The following is a 27,171-nucleotide window of genomic DNA, read 5'->3' as shown; positions in this document are numbered from 1 at the left end:
AGGTACAGGTACAAATGTAAGGAGCACGTATTTTATTTACAAAACAGCCGTAATGTAATTCATATTAATATATAGCAGCAAATGCAATTTACAGAACAGTTATAATAAGCACCTTCAGGGCCCAATCCTACCAGCACTTACCTGAGTAACTTCTACCATAAGCAGTTGCATTTAGTTCAATGGGACTATTCACATACATTTATGTGCTTAAGCATTTGTGAGATTGGAGCCTAATCAGCCAGACTTGTGTGAGGACAGGTATGGCTTTTTTTCTCCAATAATGAAGTCATGAAGCTCAGATCTAGATCTGAACTTCTGCAAGGATTGATGGGGAGAGTTAAGATCCAGTGTTTGGTTCAGCCACATTGCTACTGTTAACCTTTCAGAAATACATTTTATTACTGTACCATATTCACAATGTTGATGTGTTCTCGTTAGTTATATATGTACACTCATCTAGCATATAGATACAATGTACTCAAAGATAATATGAAGAGTTACCATTATTTTTGCTTCACTTCTTGCCCCATTTTGAGCATCGCTACCCACCAGAAATATGTACAACAGATAGAACCTATTCCACCTTTACACTCGAAGAGGGAAAGTACCTGTTAAGTCATCTAGTTCCCCTAGCCAAGGGAGGCAGGATTACTCCTTACAGTGAACTGAAAAGGAGGGAAAAGGTTAAAGGAGACCTCTCGACTTCTGAAAGAGCTCATTCCCCACTTCCAGGCCTCTTATCCTGTTAACCCAGCCTTGCTCCAGACAGTGACTTTGGCTCAGTACTACATCTGAACAGAAAATATTTTGCTTTTTGGAATGCACTAGATTACATGTACGTTCAGCCAAATTTCCCTTCGGAAATGAGCAGGACTCTACTCCTGTATACAAGTTCTCGACCTCCAAGACTTCACTTTTTCCATACGTGGAAAAAATTCAGCCCTTCAAGTGAAGAAATAATCACCGCACCCCAACTCCCGGGCTCTGAACAAAAGCAACGACTTGCCACCTCTTTCAAGGGTGAAGAAAGTTCTGCAGGGAGCTCCTCTGCCATGCACTACCCAGGATATCTCTGCTCCCTTCGTATTAAAATCTGCATGTAGGAGCTCTGTGGGCATCGGGCGTCACGCCAGGAGGCTCTCAAAGCTGGGACGGTAAGTGTTCCTAGGAGGGAGGGGAAATGGGGTGGGATCTGGCCGAGGTTAGATGGAAGTGGTAGGAGTCTCCTGAAAGCAGCCAGTCTCTTGGATGGGGCACCAGGGGGTCCCTAAATTCCTCCGGGGCTAAAGTGAGAGGGGAGGGGTCCTTGTCCTCGAGGGCTGGGACGGCCGGGGAGGGGTTCCTCGCCTCCATTCTGGGACAGGCGGTGGATTTCTTGCTCTTCCCCCTCCCACCCAGGTCCCTCCTCCCTCCACATCCTCCTCCATCCCGGCTCTGCTGACGTGTCGGCCCCGCTCCCTCCTCCCACCGCTGCCAGCCCTGCGAACATGGCTGCAGCGCGGCCGCGCGTCTCCCTCCTGCTCCTCGCCGTAGTCGCCCTGCTCCTGTCCGCGCAGCGGCCCCTCTGCTCGGCCGGCAAGCACCTGGACCGGCGCTTCGCCGAGCGCAAGCGCTGCGCCGACCCGGAGTGCAGCAGTAAGTGGGTACGGGGCGCTGGGGTCCCCGAGGGCGGTCCGGTCCCGGTGTCTCTGCTCGGCAGCGGCCAGGAGCTGTTGGCATCTCCAGGGGCCCCTCCCAGGACGGGGCAGGGCTTGGGGGCCTGCTGGGGTCACTCCTGCTGCGGGGAGGGGGAGATGCTGGGGTTTACCACCCTGCGCCCCCACACCACTGCTGCACCCCGAGCGCCCTCTTGTGGGGCGGGAGATGCTGAGGTTACCCTTCTCCCAGCGCTGCCTCTCCCTTGTCGAGGGAGGGAGGGAGGGATGCCTGGTGCCCTTCCCGCTGCCCACAGCTTCCTAAAGATTGCTTGCAAACTTGTTGCTTAGTTTATTACAAATAGTTGTTTGCAAGTACGCCGCCTGGTGTGTGGTATATAGGGAGAGGGACAAGGGCCCGGGCTGGTTACTGGGGGATCTGGCTAGGGAAGGAGACATTCTCTTGTTTTCTGTCTAAGCATTTGCCCCTACTTATGGGAAGAAGCGTGTTTAAAAGCTACTCCGGTTTTTGGAGGCGCGGTGTCAAAGCGGAGCTGGGTGCTGGTAGAAAGCTCCTGCGTTCGGGTTATTACCCTTTTTGGTGGCTTGCTAGCCTTGTTGGTCTGAGGATGGCCAAGTCCCCTTCCCAGTTTCCTGGTGTATTACACTGTTTGTGTTTTAGATTTTTAGTAAACATCAAAAGTTTCCCCTTCCATGTAAACAAAACCGTGTCTTCCAGCCAGAGAGGATCCATTCTTAATATTTCTTTTTAAACAAAGAGCAAAGAAAATAGATTTCACACAAACAAGCAACACTTGAACTCATCCTCCTTATGCGTGGGTTTGCTATTTCTTTCCCTACATCAAGTAAACCCAGAGCAACCTGAGTTCTTGGAAATATTATACAAATATTCAGGCATTTCCTGTCTCCCTAGGGGACTTACTGTATTTATTTTGTCTGACAGGGAATGCTATGCTCCAGAGTTCAGTCTGAAAAGGTACCTGACACTTGGCATATTGACAGTCCAGCAGAAATAATTTTCCATCATCTTTGCCACGGATTTGCAAGAATAAGCCTTCCAAAATACTTAGGAAACGAATTGTTGTGGCATAAGCCACAAGAGTCTGATTTTTTGTTTTGTTTTTACTTTTATACAAAAAAAATCACAATTATTTAAAACTGTATATCACAAAAAAGTCTTTGCCTTACTGCATAGACTTCCTAAAGACTTGCCTTGATCAACTTGCCTTTCATAAATTGATAATCTTGACCAGTTTTTTTTAGCCTTCCCCAGCTCTCTTCCTCCTGCAAAAACCCTCTTCAAAAACAAAACAAACCTCCACCCTCTACAGGTATAGTTTCTGCACTGAGTAACATGAAAGCTGGTTTGTCATGAAGCACACATTGGATCCATCTAATTTAAAATTATTATTATTAATAACACCTTTTTCTTAGTGTGCTTTTAACATTTTCAAAAGTTCTTTGTAAAGGTTGTAACTTTTAACATCACATCATGAAACAATCTTAATATCACCCTATACGTTTTTGTCTCTTATACCAGTCATATTCTTATCCCTTGACAGATGCCCCTAAATATATTAGTCATATTCTGCATACAACAAGGCCTTCTTTCCTGCTAATTAATACAGATACTGTTCAGGGAACTGTGCTTTATTTAAAATGCTATATTTTGTTTTCTTTGCACAGTGTTGATGTATCGAGGGAAAGCAAAGCAGGATTTTAAAGGTCCGGACTGTCGCTTTATAAATTTGAAAGAAGGAGAAGCAGTGTATGTGTATTACAAATTAATTGGAAAATCGACTGAGCTTTGGGCTGGAAGTGTAAGTATTGCAAAACGCTTATTTTATTTCAGTTGTATTGGCCATTTTAGCTCTGTACATTTCAATAATCTTTATTTCTTTTGCCCCTTTTCAAAAATATGAAAACACTTTACCTTTTTACAGAGAAGAGATAGTATAACAGATGTAATTTTCACTTGAGACAAGATTTTAACACGCACTTTAATTTTTAAGGGGTGCTATTGGGTCATATTTGGATCAAACATTAGGTTTTGTAAGAGTGAACTTCTCATATATTAAATAAAGCAAGAGAAATATATTTCCATTTTTAAAAAATTCCCCTGCAGTGTTTGCAGACCGAACATTGTGCTAGTACATGAGAACCTGAAAGTGATTAGAAACTAAGATCCCAGTCCTGCAAAGCATCTGTTTAAATTTGCACTCTGTGTGTGGTCTCATTGGCTTCAGTGACACAACACACACTGCATAAACTTAAGCAAATGAATAAATCTTTGCAGGATTGTGGCCTATGGCTTTTTATATACTCATCATCCTATCATTCAATTGACTAGGTATTGTTATTGTCCAAGTTGAGTAAAAAGTAAGAAAGAGAGGAAAAAAAGCAAAAAGAGTGTAAAGTAAATTGGACTTTGAAAATTATTTCAGTTTTAATAAGGAAGTGTTTGTAAAACTTAGGGTCCTCAGTGGTACTCACTGATTTTTCATAATCAAACTGTGACAGACCTTTAGACAAGCCTGTCTTCTTGTTTTATTCTGTTTAAAGATAAGTCACTTGAGTAGGAAAAGAAGAGCCCTTCAGCAAACCCTCTCAGACCCTGATCCTGAAGTCATTACAAGGCAAATTCCTGTTGACTTCGGTGGGAAGAAGTTTTGCTTACATGAGATCTGCAGGATGGGGACACTCACAGGGAAGAGGAAAGAAGATTATTAAAACATACAAAAAGTCTAACCTTGCAAGGTGCTGAGCAGCCTCAGATTCCACTAATATCTCTGGCAGTTGATGATGCTCAGCATCTTGCGGGGTCATGCCCTTAAAGTCTTTATTCCTGTCTTTCCCCTGCTCTTCTCCATGTCTTTACTGTTTTGCTCCAAAAGATGAATGCTGCTGTTGACAACTAAGTCTTTGTGCCTCAGTGAGCTGAGCTGGACTGGACCTTCACAAAGCCATGCTGGCTGTTATTGTGTGACTACTGGCTTCATGCACTGGCAGGAGGTGTTGCTTAGGGTGGGGACAGGCAGCCTCATAGTAATAGTAGGATCCAATTAAAATAGCATAGAAGAAAGTGGAAAGCTGTGCCATGTTGGTGAAAGAAGCAGAATTTATAATTATATCATGCTGGCAATTCCCTTCTGACACGTACTGTGCCATAAATAACCTGGATAATTAGATGGCACCAGTTTCCAGGGCTGCCTGTTCTCCACAAACACAAAGAGCTAACACCTGGGCCAAATCCTGCAGCTCCTACTCACAAGCTAGCAAGGGCTGCAAGATCAGGCCCACAGATTATTCAACAAAGAAGAAATTGCAGAATCAACATTTTAACCATATTCATTAACAGAGCTAGTGCCAGTAGCTTAAAGACACGTTGTCAGGCTTATGGTAATATACTTAAAAAAACCCAAATCAAAAGTCCTTATTTGTGTTAAAAAATAACACCTTACATTATTAAATTTGAAAGAATTTTAAAAATCCAATTTATTTTTCACTATTTAGGCGGCTTTCTGCATGTCTAGCCAACAATGAAAACAGACTAACCAGTTTAATTTTTGTATTTTTAGCTTCAAGTCAATTTCACTTTCAGCTTCTCCTGATAACACAATGCTGCAATAACTAGGTTGCAAGCTCTTCAGAGAAATACTTATTTATACATGTTTTAAAATTTTCAATTAATGTATGTAAATAGAACCTTTTCTGTTCATATTAGGGCTTTGTAAATGTGCCTTTGTAAATGTACTAACTTTTGGAAAAAATTTGACTTCAGTGCCCTCTTATGAAGGGATAAGAGGGAGTTATAAAACAAAGAAATAACTACAGGGATACTGTACTTATTTATCATACAAGGAGTTAAGCTGATTATATTGCAACCTGCATAAACAGTTTATCGTCTGAAATGTATTTCTACAAATTTCCACCATGAACTTTAATTTTATTGACTCTTAAATATGGGGAATTTTATTTGTTTGAATAATTTATGGCTATTTCTAACCTACTTATAGTTATTCTGTCCTTGCTTTGGGCCACCAGATGAAACTGTATTTAAGGATCTGAATTACTAAAGAACTGGGCCCATTCCAAAACAAAATTTATACATATAGTCCCCATCTTGCAAGTGACTGTGCCCAAGTGGAGTCATTTGTAAGATCAGGGCCATAATAAATATGGGTGACTTAAAGGACCATGATCAGATGAGCAAGGGTTAATGCAGGTTGGAAAATCTAAAGCAGTTGTTCATTGTTTTACATGCTCCTTTACTTGCCTATTAACTCATCCCTCTATTCAAGCTGTTGTTGATGATTGCAAAAATCCTTCAAGCTGTTGCAAGAATAGAGTCTTAGTCTTGAGTTCATTCTTGGATGCCCTCAGTATACAGATTTCTCATTGAAGTGTAGGGGAATTCTGCATGCGGAGGGTTTGCAGGATCTACTCTGTGGTTAGTACAATGGAAGATGCTCAGAGTGTTACAGAATAATTCTGTTTTTAATTCCATTGAAACATCAGTTCAGAGAAAATATTGCTGCCGGGTTTTCCTCAAAGCACGAAGAGTTGATGGTCATATCATACTTCAGTTTTTTAACTCTATACATTATCGTCTCTGTAAGGTATCCTCCTCCACTCCCCCTCCCCCTTGAACAGTCCATAACACCAAAATAAAGAACACCCTACATTTATAATCATGCCCACATTTTAATCAGGATCTCTAATATCCCAAACTTCTGAGCAGCTGCAAACAGCTGCTCCTTTTTAAAGTAACAATTTTTCAGTGTTAGACTTCCTATTTCTACCCCACAAAAGTATATATTACTCTGTGGTGCAGGATGAAATATTATTCAGTCCTGCACCAGATAAATGTTTCCTTCTGTTTCCTTGCCTCACATCCAAAATAAGAACTTGGCTTGTGGCCATCTTTCTCTGGAATCATGGTTGTGGATGGAGTTACTTTAAAAACAAATTATGTGAGAGAGAATTAATTTCTGGAAGATCCACATGGAGTTCAGGAATTGCTCTTAACGTTTGGTTCTAATCTTTCTGAGTGATATACAAAGGCTACATAAAACGGTAGAGCAAACTAACCCTCTCTTTGCACTTGTAACTCAGACATAGCAGGATAATATTTCATCTTTCTGGCTTCTGTCATTGTGGTATTCAGCAGGTGGCGTGAAGTGATTGCTTTCTGTGGTATCAAGATGTCAGTATCATTTTGTGAATCAGCTACAGGAGGTCGCTGTCATAGGGAAACACTACAAGTACAACTATCTCAGACACATACAGACTTCAGAGACTGCCAGTTCTTTAATTCTAGATGCAAGTTTGTTTAAACCCATGTCTCATTTGCAGATCAGTTCAGCTGCCAATTAATTTGGAGCATCTTCCAGACAGGCTGCAGGATGCATTTTTTCCCCTCCATTCTCTGCCATGACATTCTATTTTCCTTTCAAGCCTCAATCACTACTGAATAGAATAAAGAATATTTTTCTTTGCATGCATGGCAATATATAGGAATAAGTTTTTCTGTCATAGGCCATGTTAAGTTGCAAACTGGGTCATGGCAAGGGACTTGTATGCTTGGAAGCTTGGATTATAGTAAAGTAGTGTGAAATCGTGATGCCTAATTGTCGTCATTACGATTAGTCCCTAAGGAAGCTACTTTGAGGCTTTGGCTTTTGCACGTGAAAGAGTCTTTGAAAAATGGAATATTAGCTGGCAAAGAAAAAGATAGAATAATACTATGGGAGTAAAGGGGAAGGGATTTAGAACTAGCCTTTCTAGGCTAATTGCACACTCCCTGTTACTTGGCTTGCTCCTATCGCAAATATAATACACAGGGTTTTCTTTAACATGGTAGCAGTTACTTCTCCCTGCAGTGTATACAAAAAATTGATATCAATTGCGTAAACATTACTGTTACGTAACTAGGTTCCACAACTATTTCATTTAGGATTTGAATGGTAAATATTTTAAAAAGGTAACTCCATATCCCTTCAGTATTTCATTCATTTGTGAGTGTATTACTAGGTCTATGTATTGCACACCTAGACCAAGTTCTAATATTATTTGCACCGTGGCAAATCCAGAGAGCTTCACTGAGCAGTTTGAAGCTACTCTGGATTTATAAACCAGTGTAATCGATATCAGAGTGTGTCCCATCTGAGGGTGAACTATGTTCTTTTTTTATTTTGATCCTTAATTGAACGATCTTCACGCATACTCTCCAAGAAAATTGGCAATTGCCTTCTTGCCCCGACAATAAAAACATCAAGATATCGAGGAAGTGAGCAGTGCTTTCTTCTTGAGCATATTTTGGCTTTCTAGGGACTCTGTACTCTTAATAGGGTGTCCACCAGTTTCTCATTGCTTTGGCTATCTAATCTTTGAAGCAATACTATGCTATTCATATTGGCTTCCTGACAGCAGCTATCAGAGCTTCCAAGTGAGAGCATTATTCTGTGGATCTTTAACTAGTGAGTGATAAGAGAGCTTTTTGTCTCCTACTGTTTGCGTTTGATCACCACATCACCTTATTCTTAACTGACCACCTGCAGCTATTGCTCACATGGAAACACTAGCTACCGAAGAACAAGTGTGTTTGCAAAGAGGGTCACATTTTACACACTGATACTAAGGTAGATAATACTAGTGGTGATAAAAGGCTACTGTTCAGCAATTTGCAATAGCTCAGGTGCAATTATGTGTTTTCTAACAGCTGGCTTTAAGAAATCTTTCCAAAATGTGAAGTGAGAGGTATAAAGTTATGGAGAAGGTTGGTTGTCTGCTTTAAAAATGTAACATTTTTGCAGACAGGTAGGCCTTATCACGAAAAGATATTTTTGCTAATTGTGCACAAGAAAGTGGTCGGAGCATTTGTGAAGTCAGTGAGAGTATGTTATGAGCCATGACTCCTGGGTTTCATTCCAAACTCTCCCCATAACTTGCTATGTGGCCCTATGCCTTAGCTGGCCCTGTCTTTGAAAGGGGTGTAGAAATACTTCCCTACTTCTCAAAGGTGTTGTGAGGCTTAATTAATGTTTAGAATCTCAAATTAAACCATTGAAAGTGTAATGTATTACTGTTCTGTTTCTCCAATTTATTGTGGTAACAACCTGTATGTCTAGAAATATTTAGGTTTGATATCTAACTTGATATATTCTTAACTACTAATTGTATTTTTAAAGTCGCTTTTTTCCTAATGTGGCTTTACAAGCGTCTTTACATTGAAACTTTTCTTTTCGTTTTGTTGTTTTTTATTCTGGCAGGTTGGCAGTGAATTTGGATATTTTCCAAAGGATTTACTTGAAATAAATTATATTTATAATACCAGTGATGAGCTAGAACTACCAACAGATGTAAGTTTTGATTGTGACTTTTTTGACTGGCTTTATTATACTTATGGCTCATTCCTGAACTGTGAGTGAAATCAGTGAGAGAGAGAACTGGAACCTCAATAACCCTAGAAGAAAAAAAACTGTAATTACTTTTCAGTCCGTGAACTAATATTGTGTGTATATATGTCTATATCCACCATAATTTGAACACTGGATTTGTCTTAAATGAAGCATTCTTTCTTCTGACAAAAAGTGACTAAATAACTATACATAGAATGGTCTCAGAATCCCTGAAGAAGTGTTACTAGCTGGGTTGTATGGAGGCTGTTTCATACAAACTCTGAATGAATAGGTTTGTTTCCCAGAACTTCTGGAACTTAGAGAAAAACTTTGGAATTGTGTAAGCCTCTTTGTTTGCTTTATTCTATTAGCGTATAGATTATCAGTCTGATTCGGCAATTCTTATTGACATGGCTAATGCGATTGTAGTTACTGGAAATACATATGTGAGTAAGGGTTGCAGGATCAGACTGTATTTTGGCCCATATGTATCGTGTAAGTACAAACCTTTAGTTTGTGTCACTATTTATTTATGGCGGCACCCGCTATGTGCTAACCACTTGATAAAGAAGAACTTGTCCTTGCCATTTTACTGACAATAGTTCCAATTTCAAAGGTGCACCTGATAGTTTATTTAAAATATAACCAACTCTGCCATTGACTCCCTATCTGTTCATTACTGCTTAGGATTTAGCCCGCTGCTTGGAATCCTAAGGTCCTTACTTGGTTTTCCTGCTCAGTCCTTACTCAAGCAAAACTCCCATTGAGTCAATGGAAGTTTTGATTACGGACTTAAAGATTTAGTCCCCAGTTAATGGAAAAATGTAGAAACATACATAATGGTAAAGAAAATTGTTTGAACCTTTCACATCAATGTAATAGAAAAAACTCTCTGACAACTGACAATGCTTTTTCCCCCTCTGTTCCAGGAAACGGATTTTGTTTGTTTTGATGGAGGAAAAGATGATTTTGATAACTATAACGTGGATGAGCTTTTAAAATCTTCAGAAGAAACTGTGGTGAACAGGGGCAAAGCTGAATTGAATGCTCCAGGGACAGAAGTTTTTGAAGAAACCAAAAAGGAGGAGGAGACAGAAGGGTCTGATACTGTAAAGCCCCTTGATGTTTCTGAGACTGATGTTCTTGAGCCAGGTCCAGAAGAAAACGAGGAAGTCCTCACCAAAACAGAAGAAAAAGGCAGTTTTCTTTCTGAAAACACTGAGAATGTACAGGGACTCCTCAAATCTGAGAGGGATGACCTCAACATATATAGCCATGAAAAAAAGTCTCAGGGAGACCAAATTGCACATCCTCACTCAGAAGGAATGCTACAAGAAAAAGTGCTAGAAAGTGAAAATGCCAAAAATTCTAATAATCCTCAGGGTACAGCCAAAGAATCAGATAAGGAGAGTGAGGAGATTGATGCCTATACACTTTTAAACAGAGAACTGTCTATGGACTTGAAAACAAAATTTGGTTCAACTGCAGATGCCCTTGTGTCTGATGATGAGATGACTAGCCTTGTGACATCACTGGAGGATGATTTTAATGAAGATTTGAATACTGATTCTCATGACACAGAGTTGCTGGAAGATCTTAAGGAACAATCTGAAGAAATCCCTTTGCTATCATTTACAAAAGAAGAAACCCCAGTGGACTCAGAAGCTGAGAAGCATTCAGCTGATAAATATGCTGACCGTGAGTCAGAAAAGAATAAACCTTATGAAACCATTGAGGATGCTGCAGAGTTAATTACCCAAAGAAATAATGAGAAAAAAGACTATTTCGGTTTATTAACAACTGTAGAGGATACCATCTTTCCAACTCTCAGACGGGGTGCAAGAACAAATGATGATACGGATGTGGGCAAGTCTGATTCGTTGGAAGAAAAGGAGGAAGAGGATGAGGTGATCCCAGTTAGTAAGGAGGATAAAACAGCAGCAACAGCTCAGCTTGACAATCTAACTGAAGAATACCTTCTCAAAAAGGAAAAACATGTTGTAAATGGCCAAGATCCAAAGGAAAAAACAAACAAAACTGAACAGTATGAGGAAGAGTTCCTGGATGATAAGACAGAATCATTTACTGAAGAACTGCGCGGCACATCTGTGCATGATCCTAGAGCTATTCCTAGCCTGGAGTCTAAACTATCCATTGAAGAAAAGCAAGAAGCTTTAAAACCACCTGTAGGCAACATCAAAGATGATCCAGAAGGAATTACTCTTCATAAAATATTGAAAGATAAAGAAAAGGCAGAGGAGGAGATTTTGGAGGACAGCTTGGAAAATGATACAAAACCCAACACATTATGGAAGAAAATAAAGGGGAAAAAGGCAGCTGGGGACCAGCAATCTGTGAATTTTCTACCAGAACCACTGGAGGAGCTAAAAAGTGCATCCCAAAGTGACCTAGGGGATATTGACCTCTTAGAAGGCAAAAGAGAGCATGAAACATCTGCTACAGAGAAACAAGATATTCAACAAGATGGAGAGGATTTTGAACAAACAAGGGTGCCTGAGAATGAGAATCAAACAAATGTTGCTATTAAGGAAGAAACTGAAATACTAAGGGAAAAAAAGGAAGACCTGAACAATCAGCATACAAGTAAAGCAGCTGTTGAGCAATCTAAGCAACAAGAAAACAAGACCAGGTATTCGGAGGAAGATGTGGAACAAGAGCTTTCCAGAAACACAGGCAAGAAGACACTAGAAAAAAGTATTGGTGAAATATCCACAGAGACTGCACAGGATGTTGACACAGAGAGGCTGACCCAACAAGACACTGCTCATAGTTGGGATGAAACTAAAGACAAAGCTCTTGGAACCGATATAGTTGGAGAAAAAACAGTAAAACCAGAACTTCAGTCTGAAGAGTTGGAAGCTGAAGAAGATGATGACCTAAGTCAAGCAGAGGAAGAACTATTAGAAGATGACAATGCTGCAAGTGCAGCATTGTCAAAAGAGAGGCTTGCAAATAGACAGAGTAATAAATTAGATGGAGAAAGTACAAACCTAGAATTGGAAATACCAGATGGAGCTATTTCAGGAACTGCTAATCCTGTTTATGAGAGCGATGAAACAGGAGAGGAAGCAAACACAATGTTTATGCATGCCAGAAAGAACAGCATGCAAGATTTGAGTGAGACCAAGAATGAAGAGGAGGATATACAATTCAGTGCAGCTAAACTGAATGAGATGGAAGAAGACGATGAGTCTCCAGAAACAGAAGACACATTAGTAGCACCTGAAGTGGAAGAAGAGGATGAAAGGACTTTGCCAAATGACAAGTCTCTTGAAACAGTGGACAGCAAAAATGATTTTAATCAAACAGAAGATCCTTTCCTAGAGGATCTCGTGCAGAAAGACCTGAAAGATCTTCAGAACGTAACAGAGCAGACAGGGCCTGCTGATACTTCTGTAACCACAAATGAAGCTGTGGAGCCAGAATACAGAGAGGCTGTGAAGCAGCTTATTATAATAAAAGAATTTCTTGATGAAAAGCGAGTGGCACGTTTACAAAAGTATCTTGGGCCCCAGCACATTGTCAGGGTAGAAGCCATGTTTCACAACATGAAGTTGAAGCTGGATCTTGCTCAGGAGGGTAATCATGATTATCAGGATATCCAACAAGCTTTGGACCAGATCCTTACATTTTCAGAATCTAGGATAATGGATATTGTGGAAAATGTTTTAGATGCAAGGCAAGCAGAAAATAAAGAAGAGGTGGTGAAAGAAATAGATTTGTGGGATGAAGAAGCTGCACTGATGGATGATGTTCAGGAAATAATATATTTGTTAAGGCACAAATACTCATCTGTTAGTGAGAGTGCACCACTTGTGTCCGTTTCAGAACATGAAAAGGATTATAGCATGCATGATACAGGTAGGATCTTAGGTTTGACAATTGCTCAGGGGAAGTTGAGGGTTTTTTTTTTTTTTTTGCTTGTCTATGGAGGAAAAAAACCCTAAAACAAACATATAATCCTACTCCAAGTAGAGTTTTTATAGCATAATTGGGTGGGGTAGGGTGGGGAGGGGAGGAAAGAAACCCAGACTCCATTTGGGACTTCACTGTTGCTAATCAATTTTTATGTGGAAGGGCCCAGATACTGTGCTGATGGCCATATAAACCCTGAGAGAGATGATGGTTATTGAGCCTCAACCATCTGCTTCATTCTGATGAACAGGCCTCCTGCATATGAGACTGAAGTGATTGGATGTGGCAGGAAAGACCCATCCACATAGGGCCTCATTTAAAAAAAAATTAGAGGCATGCAGTGAATTTTTAGAAATATGTAGTAGGTGCTGAACTTCCATAGCAACAAACTAAAAACTATTTCCCCATGCTAATTTTCCCCACTACTGTTACTCACACCTTCTTGTCAGCTGTTTGAAATGGGCCACCCTGATTACCACTACAAAAGTGATTTTTCCTCCTGATGATGATAGTCCACTTTAATTGAATTGTCTTGTTAGAATTAGTAAGGCAATCCCATCTTTTCATGTACTCTCTCTCTATATAGATCTTCCTACTGTATTTTCCACTCCATGCATCTGATGAAGTGGGTTTTAGCCCACAAAAGCTTATGCCCAAATAAATTTATTAGTCTCTGAGGTGCCACAAGTACTCCTCGTTGTTTTTCCCTTTAACTAGTGTGCCATTATCTGATATGTGCAATGATTTTATATTAAACTTAGGCACTGAAAAATTATCTAGATAAGAATCCTATCACCACAATATCATCAAAACACTGTGAATGAGTGGAGGAAATACTCAGTATGCCAACCTTGGCAAGGAAGGTGAGCCACAGGCACCATGAAGTCCACCAGAGACTTGCTGATGCCTGCCTGATTAGTCAGATAATAGTGATGGGGACAAAGATAAAGGGCAGTACAAAACCCTAGTATAAATAGGGCCCTTTTAACAGAAGCAAATAGTTGGCCGTTTATTTTCTGATACATTCTTGTTACTGAGACACAGTAAAACTAAATTCTTCCATCTGGTCAGTGTTTTTACCTGGCATAATTTCCACGCAAATATTTAATAGGGTGTCACTGAAATTTGCCTAAAAATATGCTAGAACAAAAAAATAGCCATCTGGAAGAATATATTTAGTGGATGATATCGGTAAGGCTTTCTCAATCACAGTCTTCAAATATCTTTCACTGAACACAGCTGCCAGTGAGAAAGACAAGCCAACTATGCCACATCCATGCTTTTCTCTCTACTATAGATACTGTAAAAGAAACTGAATATGACAGCCATCTTGTGGGAAGCCCAAGTTCAGCTGAAGAAATTGGTCAGAAGTTCCCACAAGTTGAAGATGAGAGGCCAGTACAGCATATTGAAGAGGAGGAGGAGGAGGCTCTAAACCTGAGGGAGCCTGAGCCAGATATGAATATTTTGGAAGAGGTGGGGCTCTTGGATAAAAAGGAAACCCAGGAAATCCTTGATACTGAGAAGGGATTGCCACTGACGGATATGTCCCTTGGGCCAATTCAGAGTAACAGAGAAGATTTGGCTGCAGGTAACTTTCTTGATGTTTTAAATTTTTTTAAAGAGAAGTATGGCTGAAGTGACATTAATATGTTATGCCTGGCAAATTCTGCCTAAAGCTTTGAATGATTCTGATAATTGCACAATTCAGCTCCTGTTGAAGTGAACAGAGAGTCTTTTGCTGTGTTTGTGCACTACAAAAACAGCACAAATGCAGTTTCTAATATTAATACTCAGACTGGTGTGCCGAACCTGATGGACAATCTAACTTTGTATCTTAGGTACCTATATGGCTCCCATTACCATAGTAATTGAGAGTACCTCCCAGTCTTTAATGTATTTATCCTCACAACATCCCTGTGAGGGTTTCCCTAGGCTAGCTCCCTAACCACTAGACCAGGGGTGGGCAAACTTTTTGGCCCGAGGGCCACATCTGGATATGGAAATTGTATGGCGGGCCATGAATGCTCATGAAATTGGGGGTTGGGATGCAGGAGGGGGGGGTGAGGGTTCTGGCTTGGGGTGGGGCTGGGGATAAGGGGTTGGGGGTGCAGGAGGGTGCTCCAGGCTGGGACCAAGGGATTTGGAGGGCAGGAGGGGAATCGGGGCTGGGGCAGGGGGTTGGGACGCGGGAGGTAGTCAGGATTGCAGGCTCCAGGCGGCTTACCTCAGTCAGCTCCCAGAAGCAGCGGCATGTCCCCCCTCCGGCTCCTACATGGAGGTGCGGCCAGGCAGCTTTGCGTGCTGCCCCATCCGCAGGCGCCGCCCCCCTAGCTCCCATTGTCCGCGGTTCCCGGCCAAAGGGAGCTGTGGGGGCGGCTCTTGGGGTGGGGTCAGCATGTGGAGCCCCCTGGCTGCCCTTACGCATAGGAGCTGGAGAGGGGACATGCCGCTGCTTTCAGGAGCTACGCGGAGTGGGACAAGCCCCCGACCCTGCTCCCAAGCTGAAGCGCCAGAGCAGGGCAAGCCCTGGACCCCGCTCCCCGACGGGAACTCGAAGGCTGAATTAAAACGTCTGGAGAGCTGGATGTGGCCCCTGGGCCGTAGTTTGCCCACCCCTGCACTAGACCATCTTTTCTTCTCACTTTACTATTACACATGATTGAGAGAAAGTGATTCACATTAATCTCTAGTTACCCAGTATAAAACTTCTATGACATATCAACACACTATACGAATTTCAAATTTAAAATAGTCATAAGCTAACTATAAAGAGGAAATGGAAGTGATATGGCTCAGAGGATTGGTAGCTGGTTGTTTTAAAAAAATGTATACAGCGCTGTAAAAATCTACCCAGTGCTGCATACAATAAGATTTTCACTTTAGGGAATGGAGCCTGTCCTTTTCTGAATTCAGCCCAGGCTCACAGGACCGTCTGATGACTGTTTGGCATATGTGAAATGGCAACTATTCAATTCCCAGTGGACAAAAATGTCCACATCTCCAAGCCCGTTGTTTGCAGTCTCAGTGGAGAGGATAAGGCTTGAATGGGCCTGGAGCTGTCCTTTTACTCCTACAAGTGAGTCCAGGTTAGGACTGAGTCACAATGGCTGAGCACTGTAGAGTAAATTGCAATGGTACCATCGGTGCCTTTGTGTTATCTGTGGCTAGACAGAGGACTTCAGTCTGCTGGGCCAGCAATTTCAGAGAACTATCCACAATGACTCAAAAATCTGTTTCTTGAGTGGTAATGGCTAATTTTGACCCCATCACTTTGTATGTATTGTTGGGATTATATGTTTTCCAATGTGCATTACTTTGCACTTATCAGTATTTAATTTTATGTGCCATTTTTTTTGTTGTCCAGTCACCCAGTTTTGTGAGATCTGTCTGTAACTCTTTGCATTCAGCTTTGGTCTTAACTATGTTCAGTGATTTTTGTATCGTCTGCAAATTTTGCTACCTCAGGTTCACTCCCTTTTCCAGATAATTTCTGAATAGGTTGAACACCACAATCGTAGTGCAGATTCCTGGGGAACCCCACTATTTACCTCTCTCCATTGTGAAATCTGACCATTTATTCCTACCCTTTGTTGCCTATCTTTTAACCTGTTACTGATCTGTGAGAGGACCTTTCCTCTTATCTCATGACTGCTTATTTTGCTTAGAGCCTAATGATATATACGATGTAATGACAGTAAGAGTAAAAAAATCATGTTAGGTATTTTAGTTAAAGATCAGCCAGAGGTATGCTGGAGAGAAAGATGATGTAAAAATATAAATGCTCATGCTTTAGGGCATAAACCAACCTCTAATTTAAAGGGGTTAGGAAAAACCTGCGCTAATGGCCTGCTGATTCCACAGTTGTCTGGCAAAGGGTTTCTTGCACCTTCCTCTGAAGCCTCTGGTACTGGACTAGATGGACCAGATTAGCAGTCTGACAATTCCTATATTTCTATGAGATGGGTCAGAATTATTAAGTTTGGATCCAGAGTGAAAGGTCCTAAAACTAAAGCGGATTCAGGCCAGACTCATCTACATTTAGTATATTAACATTGCCTTCTAAGAACGCTAAATCCCTCGGAATCCTGCTTTTGCACCTACAGAACAGGAGAAAAGTATCACCATTTACTGAAAGAATTTAGCAGAGATTCCTCCTCAACTCTCTCCATGTAAAATTAAATTAAAAATCGTTTACTCGCTTGTAAGCAAAGTAAGCTTAGAAATGAGTATATACAGTAGTAGGAAACCAACAGGGCTGGCAGCAAGTCCTTCCTGAGATGACCAACCCTGAGCCTATGTCTACAGTACCCCCGCCCCATCCACACCCCGGGGATCGATGCACTCGGCTCGATTTAGTGGGTATAGTGAAGACCCGCCAAATTGACCGGAGATCACTATCCAGTCGACCAGTACTCTACCCTGAACGAGAGGAGTAAGGTAAGTTGACAGGAGAATGTCTCCTGTCAACCCAGCGTAGTGTGGACCCCGTAAGTCAACCTAAGATACGTCCACTCCAGCTACATTATTCATGTAGCTGGAGTTGCGTAGCTTAGGTCGACTTACCGTGGTAGTGTAGACATAGCCTTAGACAGGCAAGAGATGAGGCACTAGGGAGCATGTGGAGTTTATGGACTCTGTACCTCTGCCATTCAACTTCTGCAGAGCTAATTTCTATCATCCGCTCTTTCCAATCTGACTTTGATATAAGATAACCACTCCCAAAAAATTAGCCCTAGTTTTTGGCTGACATAAAGCTGAACGTAAGTACATATACATGATAGCCCAATTTTCGATCAGGAGTGGCCAAACAGCACTTTCAGGTGCTATTAGTAGGAATTCCCGGTAATGGTGGAGAAAGAATTTGCACATGCATCTCTTGCCACAGCAACAATTCCATGGTGAAGAATTGTTAGATCAGAAGTCTATGAGCCAGGTACTTCTGAGGTCCAATCCTTGGTCTCACAACCATGTGAACGCTCATTTTAGAAAACTTCCATATTGTAGACAGGGCCTAGGAATAAATACTAAGGAGTACTGTAGGTTTACTTAAAATATTTCCAAAATTAACATTTTCCTCCTTTTAACGAAGGTATAGTTACTACTCTGGATGATACTGTGAAGACTGAAAGTCCTCATTTAGAAGCAGATCCTGCTGTACCGCATATAACTCTCAATGATGTGGTTGTTTTAGCTAAAGAAAACATGCGACCATTCACTGATATTGTAAGTACAGTATGGCATGTACTTTTTAAAATTATTTAATTTTATGTTGATTTTTTTTAAATTGAGCATTTATAGTTGGCCTACTGAGGCATCTCCAAAACAGTTTTGTGAAATGTATGAAAAATGGGTTGTTTGCAAAGAAAGCTGTTTAGGGAGTGGGGGACTAAATCATAGAATCATAGAATATCAGGGTTGGAAGGGACCTCAGGAGGTCATCTAGTCCAACCCCCTGCTCAAAGCAGGACCAATCCCCAATTAAACCATCCCAGCCAGGGCTTTGTCAAGCCTGACCTTAAAAACTTCTAAGGAAGGAGATTCTACCACCTCCCTAGGTAACACATTCCAGTGTTTCACCACCTAGGTGGTGAGGAGAGGCTGAGGGAACTGGGATTGTTTAGTCTGCAGAAGAGAAGAATGAGGGGGGATTTCATAGCTGCTTTCAACTACCTGAGAGGTGGTTCCAAAGAGGATGGTTCTAGACTATTCTCAGTGGTAGAAGATGACAGGACAAGGAGTAATGGTCTCAAGTTGCAGTGGGGGAGGTTTAGGTTGGATATTAGGAAAAACTTTTTCACTAGGAGGGTGGTGAAACACTGGAATGCGTTACCTAGGGAGGTGGTAGAATCTCCTAGGTCCTTTTCTGCAGAACTGCTGCCTAGCCATTTGGTCCCTAGTCTGTAGCTGTGCATTGGGTTCTTCCGTCCTAAGTGCAGGACCCTGCATTTATCCTTATTGAACCTCATCAGGTTTCTTTTGGCCCAATCCTCCAATTTGTCCAGATCCCTCTGTATCCTATCTCTGCCCTCCAACGTATCTACCACTCCTCCCAGTTTAGTATCATCCGCAAATTTGCTAAGAGTGCAATCCACACCATCCTCCAGATCATTTATGAAGATATTGAACAAAACCGGCCCCAGGACCAACCCCTGGGGCACTCCACTTGACACCGGCTGCCAACTAGACATGGAGCCATTGATCACTACCCGTTGAGCCCGACAATCTAGCCAACTTTCTACCCACCTTTTAGTACATGAGTATAATATTTACTATACTATAGTATAGTATAGTAAATGACCCCATCCAAATGGAAAATTGTTTATAAAGAGGATTGTATTGTAGGAATACATGAAATTAAATTCGGTGTGTGAGTTCTGAGGGCTTGTATAAACAGAGAAGTTGCACCACTTTAGCTTGAATGGGTTTAGATTATGCCAACCGCTTTTGGGTGTGGGCTCACATTGCTTGAAAATCGTCCATCTCTATTTAGCTTGCACTTGCATATCTACAGACACAAGCTAAACCTGGCATGTGCCCACACGCAAGCTGTACTGGGTAACTAAGATGATATCAAATCACCCCCCCTTAGTGCTCGGTGCCCGCTAGGCATAGCCAGGGATAGCGGGACAGGTCAGCCCGGCCGAAGAGCTGGCTGAGGCTCTCTGGGGCGCAGGCTCTGCTGGCAGCTGCGTAGGCTGGGCAGGGGGAGCGGCCTGGGATTGCAGACACGCGGGCAGGACACGGAGCCGCCGCTCCTCCAGCGCAGCCTGGGGCCCGGCCCGGCGGCGCGCGGAGCACAAGGCATCGCGGCTCGCGCACTGCCCGGCTCCGCCCGGCGGGGTGGAGCGTCTCCCCCTCCCCACGTGGCTCAGGCCGGGGACTCGGGGCCGCCCCGCTTCCGGGTTCCCGCGCCTCCCCTGCCGGCGCCGGGCGATGACGCGCGCGGCCGGCGCCGGGGTCACCGTGAGGTGACGTGTGATTGTGGGCTAGCGAAGGAGGCGAAGTTCGCTCAGCGCCGCCGACCGCGGTCCCCTCTCCCCATGGAGCCCACGGCCCCCCCCGGGGCAGCCGCCACCGCCGCCGGCCCCGCCGCGCTCCTGCTGGGGCCCCTGTCCCGCGGATACGCCGCCCTCATGGGCCGGCTGCTGCAGGTGGGAGCGGGGCGCGGGCAGCCGGGGAAGGGGGGAGCCCCCGGCCTCCCGGCACCTCCCCCTCCCCGGGCGGCTCGCGTGGATTGCCCAGAGGGCGCCCCGGGATCCCGAGCCGGGGCCCGAACCCTCTCCCCCGCCCCCTTTGCCCGGCGCCTCCCAGCCGCGTGTGGCAGCGGGTGCGGGGGCCGCCGGGGGAGCGAGCGCCGCGAGCTTGGCCCGTAGTCACTGCACCACCCGCCGGCCTGTTCCCCTCCCCCTTCCCGTCGTAACACACTGACCCGGCGGGGCGGCGAGCCAGCACGGAAGCCTGGCCTGGGACGGGGCACGGAGTGGGGCGACCCCCTCCTCGCCTGCAGGCGGTGGGTCAGTTGTCAGTGGGCGGCGAGGGGGGTGAGAAGGAGGGGATGGCTGGTTATTGAGAGCTAGGCCTTGGGTGTGTTGGGGGAGCAAGAGAATCTTCCTTTCCTCAGTGTTCAGTAACTTCCCAGCCAGGGAGTACATTCTCTTGCCATTACTTGTTCTTTCCATTTTGCTGCTGTTTGTTATTTTATCACCGTTGACCAAATATATTCTATTATAATGCTGTCATGGACCTCGGCTTTGTCAGGTGACTCCCATTCTCTTCCAGAATGTCACAAATCACTTTTACCTAAAGCTTGCAGGTATGAGAAACAAAGTAGGAAAATCGGGAGGGGTTTTTGTCCCTCTAACATTAGATGGACTGTTGTGGGCTGTGTTGTCTTTCGCTTAGGCTTGTGGATTGGTATTATGATTTTTTTGGTATGTAAGTGCATTGTATAGTCAAAAAGACTGTTGAAACAATACAGAACTCTGGATGAGCTGGATCTGGAGCTTTTAACATTTATTTTTTCAAAGGTTATTGAAGATTGCATGTTTTAGTTGTGTGGTTGAAAAGAGGACTGTGGGGCTAAATGTGTTTAAAATTAATTTAACTTATCCAGCCTCACTTTTATATCAGGGATGGGAAGAGACCATTTGACAAGGATGAAGCTAGGGAAGTGAGAAATTGTTCAGACTATCAAGTTTCATTATATTTTCTTATGGTTTCAGTATAGTGCTAATGACAGGAAATGTAAAAAGGAATGACTTCATGTGCTGAAGAGCTAATTGATTAGTTATGTATAACCACAAATGTCTGTGATCCACTTGGCCTTGTTTTTAAAAAGAAGCTGGTGGCTTCTAGGGAGTGTTGGATGGTTAAATTGTATAGAAGCCCCTTACTTCCAGGTTCTTCAGATATTCAAAAATATTTTCAAGTAGAAATGTGATCAGATTGCTTGCATCTTTGTTGCCAAACCCAACCATCAAGCTTCTTCATGGCTCCACAGATGCTTCTTTAGGCTAATTACATTTACTTGGCATGTTCTAGTGCTGAGCTCTTTGCAGGCCATTTGAGACCATTATGACTACCCTAGAAGTCTTTGGATAGTCCTCTCTGGTTTTATGGGTAGATGATTGTTTTCCTTCTTTTGCTCTTCCTGTGTATTTTATTAAAAGGTCTGTTTTTGTTTTGTTTTTAAATCATGGTTGTCAACCCTGTTGTTTTAGTTGATTGCTACGCTGCCTGAGGACATTCGGCCTGGGCCTGACTTCCATGGACTTCCATGGGAGCCCATCATTATCACTGCCTTGGTGGGAATTGCTACTTTAGGTATACTGTTCTGGAGAACCTGCCTTTCAGTAAGTACACTTCAAGTTTATGAGCATACTGATGTTTAGTCCTTTGTGATGTTGGGCCTTTATGGCTGAGTACTTGTAATGCTACAAGTATCAAAGCAATATTTTTCTTTCCTTTACCATCTAGATCATTAACATTAATTTAGTGTTTAACAGTTTCTTTTAAAACTGAAACCAATATTCTTTAAGTTATGGAGTGAGTCTATCAAACTATCACAGTGAAAATGTCAGTAACTGTCAATGTATAATTCCAGGATTGCAGGGAGTTGTTATGGAAACCTTAGAATGCTGAGGAAGAGTAAAATTGTCTATGCAAATTGTGCCTCCTAAATGCCTGATTGAATCCCCAACCAACTACATAACAAGCATTTGACCACTCAGCTGACCATTTCAGGTTCCCTGGTAGGAGATCTAGTCTTCATTGCAGCTGTAGAGCCCCTCCCCATACTCACCTCTTGCCCACTCCACATAAAATGTTTAACATTTCCCTTTCCACAAACAAATCCCCAGGCAAAGTATTTATCCCTGACCAGCCTTCAAATTTCTTTTCCAGTGTCATCTATGTGGGAATTAGTATTTAAAGTTAGATTGTTAAAGTGCCAATTTATTTTGCAACCTTTAAATTAAAGGAGAGTAAGCACTTAAAAATTCTACACATTTGTCAATGCCACTTACTGTGTTAAAGTAGAATAATATGGAAAACAAACATGTTTTGGGACAGCATTGATTTTTCATCACTCTAGCTTTGTTGGTTAATTCACTGGTTCCGGATCTCACGCAAAGTCTTCTTAATTTATAAGGGCATAAGAAGGAGAGTTTTATGTTTTTTTGTTTTTTTTTTTAAAGTAGTATTTGCTTGGAAAATAGTAATTTCCATACAAATGTAGTTCATTTTAACTAGTTGATTGCAGCTAGGTTTGTGTGTCACCCTTTAACTTCTACAAATTCAGGATGATCATTTGATGTACAGTTGGTTAATATTTTTTTAATTTATTCTAATTTGGGTTATTTGTGCCCTCCTAATGGTTGAATAAACAGTCCTTTTCCCAGGCTCTGAAATAGGGCATTAGCCTAGAAGCTTTTATTAGCTAAGCTTGTTTATTCAATGTTACTTGACACTTTAATTGGCAGTGATATATATGTAGATCTTTCCATACGCTAATTCAGTCCACATACATTTAAGGCTAACTATCTCCCTCTCACAATTGTTTTCCCCCCTTTGGGGGGGGGATTCATAGAAGCTTTTGAATAACTCTTTTTGTGACCACTTCCTTTTGTTCTTGTTTTCTCCTGTAGGTAAAGAGTAGAATGTATCAAGGTAAGATTCTTTATGCTTTTCAGTGTTCTTGCTGTCGTTGTTTAAAGACTTTGAACATGTTATGAGGGCTAGTATTAGTCATCTTTTCCTTTCCAAGAGAACACATATCTAAGATTATTGTATATGCTAGGGGAAGCCAGTATGAGCCATGTGTGCTGTGCTGTGGCAGCGCTTAATATTAAAAGATACGGTGCTGCACAAATTGGCTGCCTGGATTAAGATGAAACATTGGATACTAGGCCTTCTGATCGCTACAGCCCACACCTCCAAGTTAAGGATAAAGGCAGAAGCCACACGCAACACTTCAAATGCCACCCTCGGTAGGGCAGAGGTTGGGTGTCAAAACCCCATGTGTAGTGGGGAGGAGAGGGGCAGCAGTTGCACTGCAGTTTATGGGTTACTGGAGCAATAACTGGGGCCCCATGCCATGGATGGGGAGGATGCATAACTTCCTTGCAGATATTGTCACTGAGGAAGCTGGAGGTTTTGAAAATGGGAGAATTGGCGCTTATGACACCTGGGGAGATGTGGGAAGCAATTTGGGACTTGGATAAGCATACTAGCTGGATGTTTCTGCAAAAAAAATTAACATCAAAATAATATTGACACTTAACACTGAAACCTAAAGATGACAATTTTAGCAAGCTGTTTAGATGGAGGAGCAAGTTCACGCCTCTCCAGGCTATTGCTTCATCAGAGAAATACTCCCTATAAGGACTCTACTGGTGAGCAGTGCTCCATCAAGCTCACCAGCACCGCTCACCAGTTTAGGATCTGTTCATGTTCTCAGTGTTTCCTTCATAGCCATGAGAAGTAGAAACCTTGGCCTAGATTCTCTGCTATATAGATTTTAGTTTTGGTGCAGTACAGAGAGCCAGCCATCAGGGAGCCATTTACCGTTTCCTGCGTCTCGGGGCAGATCTCTGCCACCACCTCAACCTCCACGTGAGTTGGAGCTGTCTGAGGTTGCAGTGGTTCCCAAGGAAACATGCGCTGTCTGGGCATAACCAGAATGCATCCTACTCTGACCATGCTTCCTGTGCTCTGTGAGGAAGGATGCACAGGAGCCAGGTACATCAGCTCTACACCAGCTGAAGTTTCCCCATGGCAGGGGAATACTTAACTCTGTGTCCAGTTGCTTTCCAACCCTTTATGTAAATGAAAGTTTAAGTTCTATAGCACAGTTGTGCAGGAAGGAGTGAGTGCCATGGAACTGTGGAATGCACAAGGCCCTGCTTTGTGATATAGTCCTCTCTTGAAAAAAGTCCACAGAGTGGTGACAGCAGCTTTGTTTTCTCTCAGGACGTGGAGTACAATTATTAGCTTTATCCTTTTTCCCTTAGTGACTGAAAAGCAACTTGCTGAAAAGATTAAAAATCTCCTACAAGAAAAAACAGAAATCTTAGAGAAGATGTCAGAATATGATCAAAAGGTATTGCACTATTTGCCTACTTCATGCCTCTTAATTGTCTGTCGTTGGCTTACTGTACAGTGAATAAACAGCTAATGTCTTAGCATCATTTCTGTAACCTACATGGCATATTGTCTTCTGTCACGTTTCTCTGTTTGGCATCTGGGACACAGTTTGTAAATAACATGCACGAAACTTTTATTGTAATACTATTTTTTGTTTGTACTGCCTGTGGTGTTATCGTATTGTTTCTGTGCACCTAGATTAAGGAAGCCAAGGAATCTGTGAAGGTGGCCCAGAAACAGAACACTAGTCTCTCAGATGAAGCTGCAGGACTTAAGGTAAGGAGCAGCTCATGCTTTCTATGAGGTGCATGAAAATACAGAAATAAATACTGTGCTTTAGTTGGTTGGGAATTGTTTCTGTTACAGGATGTTATCAAGGGGCTTGAAGAAACAAACCATCTCCTAGATGACAGATTGAGAAACGTGCAAACAATGCTAGAAACAGAGAGACAGCAGAATGTGAAGAAAGAGGACAAAGTAAGATATCCGTAAGGGCCAGTGGTGCCCTAAAGGGGTTTATGTCAGGAGTCACTGTGCCTGAATTACTGAGGTGAGGAGGGCTGGGTGAACTAGTTCAGAAAAAGAACTGAAGTAAACCTTCTCCCAAAACTCAAAGTAGAGTTTTGGCTGACTTTTTATTCACATGATTCTGCACTTCTTTGTCTCAACCAAAAGCAGAAACACTGAAATCCACGGAGAAAGATTGCTTTCTGGGATTTCCTTGCAATATTGGTTTCAGACTATGTTCCAATAGTTATCCTAACCGATCTTCTGAAATTTTACCATCTCCCTAGGAACCTCAATTTTGTTACGAGGATGAAGTTTTCTGAGATTTCCCTTGCCCTTATCCAAGTCTTTTCATGTTGATCCTCCTAACACAAAGGATATGTCTACACTGCAGCTGGGAGCATGTCTCCATGCCTGGGGAGAAAGACGTGCCCTAGCGCTGGCCAAGCACAGCGCTTCTCAAACTGTGGGTTGGGATCCCAAAGTGGGATGTGACTCCATTTTAATGGGGTTGCCAAGGCTGGCATTAGACTTCCTGAGGCCTGGGGCTGAAGCTGAGGCCCTTGGGCTTCAGTCCTGGGCAGTGGTCTCAGGCTTAGCTTTTGCCCTCTACCCACCTTTCTCCCCTCCACCCTCGTCTGGGGTGGTGGGGCTTGGGCAGGCTCAGGCTTCAGTCCCACCCCTCCCTCCTCCCCCCCCGGGATCGTGTAGTAATTTTTGTTGTCAGAAGGGGGTTGCAGTGCAATGAATTTTGAGAACCCCTGAACTAGCATATTCAAAGCAGCAGTCTGGCTGTTGCAGCATGAGCAGCAGCGTAAGCTACTCACCTGAATATGGACCCTAGAAGCAGGGTGGGCATGTACTCAGGCAGCTAGCCTGTTTCTCAATATCCGCATCGCTATTTTTAGCATGCTAGCTTGACCAGAGCTCGTGTGTGTCCTGGGAGGCATGCTCCTAGCTGCAATGTAGACGTACCCAACGATGGCTAAACTCAGATTCCACTGAGTTCCGGTGGTGGTCTTTCGTTTGGTCAAAAGTTGTTGCTAGGTGGCAGCAGCAAACTGCACCTTTCACTTCAGGCTGGAGAAACTGATCCTGAAACACGGTTAGCTTAGAAAGCAAGGGTCGTAGCTTGGTCCCAAACTGATCCTTTTCTTTTCATTCCCCTGCCCCTGGTGTGGCAACGTGTTTGTGCTCCAATTAGTATGAGGGCTGGCTCTGAAACTCTAGTTTGGTTGGAGTTTCGGGTATGTTCAAATACCTCGAAAATATATTATTTAATAGTAACTGAAATTAAATTTCAATTGTGAAGCTAAAATGGAATCACCTTTAATTCTTTCTTATGCAGATATTTGAAATGCAGACGGCTTTGGAGAAACTCCAAGAAGTTATCATGCTGCATTCTGTAGAGCTTTCAGAGGTAAAGCACTTTCTAGATCTTCCTTCAGAGTCACTCTCGGAAGCTGGTTTTTGTACCAGCTATCTTCATGTATTAAGATTGTGACCTTAAGCACTCATGTATTTACACCTTACCTAAGTTCCCTCTAAGCTGCGCAGCTGCCTAATAAGCACCGCACAGGCCCTCAGGGCCATGGCAGGGAGCGATGCCCTCCCCAACCCCTGGATCTGCTGTGGCTGGGGGACAGGCACCCCTCCCCTGGCCCCAGCCCAGCCCCGGACCTGCTGTGGTTGGGGAAGAGGCGCCCCCTCCCCTGGACCTGACCCAGCCCGACCCGGACCTGCCAGGGCTGGGGGACAGGCGCCCTGACCCAGCCCAGCCTGGACCTGCCTGATCTTAGGCAAAGATTGTACCTTGCTAGATTAAGCTTTAGACTTTTACGTGCACGTGTTCACTTTTGTTTTACTTGTAACCCTTTCTAACTTTCTTTTACATGGCATCACTTAACCTATGTTCTAATGTTGTTAAATGTGTTTTTTTATTACTATAAACCAACTCAGTGCTGTGTTTAAATGGAAGGATGTATTTATCCCAGTTAAGCTTGATGTGCTTTGTCTCTTTAGAGGAA

The 27,171-nt window shown here is 43.0% G+C and overlaps 1 protein-coding gene across 3 annotated transcripts in view; it reads left to right on the top strand.

The window, feature by feature from the left end:
• Positions 1-1,101: 1,101 nt before the first annotated feature.
• MIA3 (MIA SH3 domain ER export factor 3) overlaps positions 1,102-27,171 on the top strand; it is a 37,875-nt gene continuing 11,805 nt past the window's right edge. For 2 of the 3 annotated variants that reach the window (XM_074949208.1, XM_074949207.1), the window contains exons 1-12: positions 1,462-1,635; positions 3,342-3,475; positions 8,927-9,016; positions 9,985-12,937; positions 14,289-14,582; positions 18,084-18,217; positions 21,715-21,846; positions 23,140-23,161; positions 24,505-24,593; positions 24,836-24,913; positions 25,004-25,114; positions 26,493-26,564. In XM_074949208.1, the coding sequence (XP_074805309.1) occupies positions 1,488-1,635; positions 3,342-3,475; positions 8,927-9,016; positions 9,985-12,937; positions 14,289-14,582; positions 18,084-18,217; positions 21,715-21,846; positions 23,140-23,161; positions 24,505-24,593; positions 24,836-24,913; positions 25,004-25,114; positions 26,493-26,564 (4,257 nt within the window). In that variant the 5' untranslated portion in view covers positions 1,462-1,487. Of the gene's footprint in view, positions 1,155-1,461; positions 1,636-3,341; positions 3,476-8,926; positions 9,017-9,984; positions 12,938-14,288; positions 14,583-18,083; positions 18,218-21,714; positions 21,847-23,139; positions 23,162-24,504; positions 24,594-24,835; positions 24,914-25,003; positions 25,115-26,492; positions 26,565-27,171 lie in introns of those variants that run through there. The other variant, XM_074949209.1, reaches the window with a different exon arrangement.

Source organism: Natator depressus, chromosome 3 (assembly GCF_965152275.1).
Source record: "Natator depressus isolate rNatDep1 chromosome 3, rNatDep2.hap1, whole genome shotgun sequence".
Classification (NCBI taxonomy): domain Eukaryota; kingdom Metazoa; phylum Chordata; order Testudines; family Cheloniidae; genus Natator; species Natator depressus.
The sequence above is the reverse complement of the archived record's forward strand: the minus strand, read 5'-3'. Positions and strand labels throughout refer to the sequence as shown.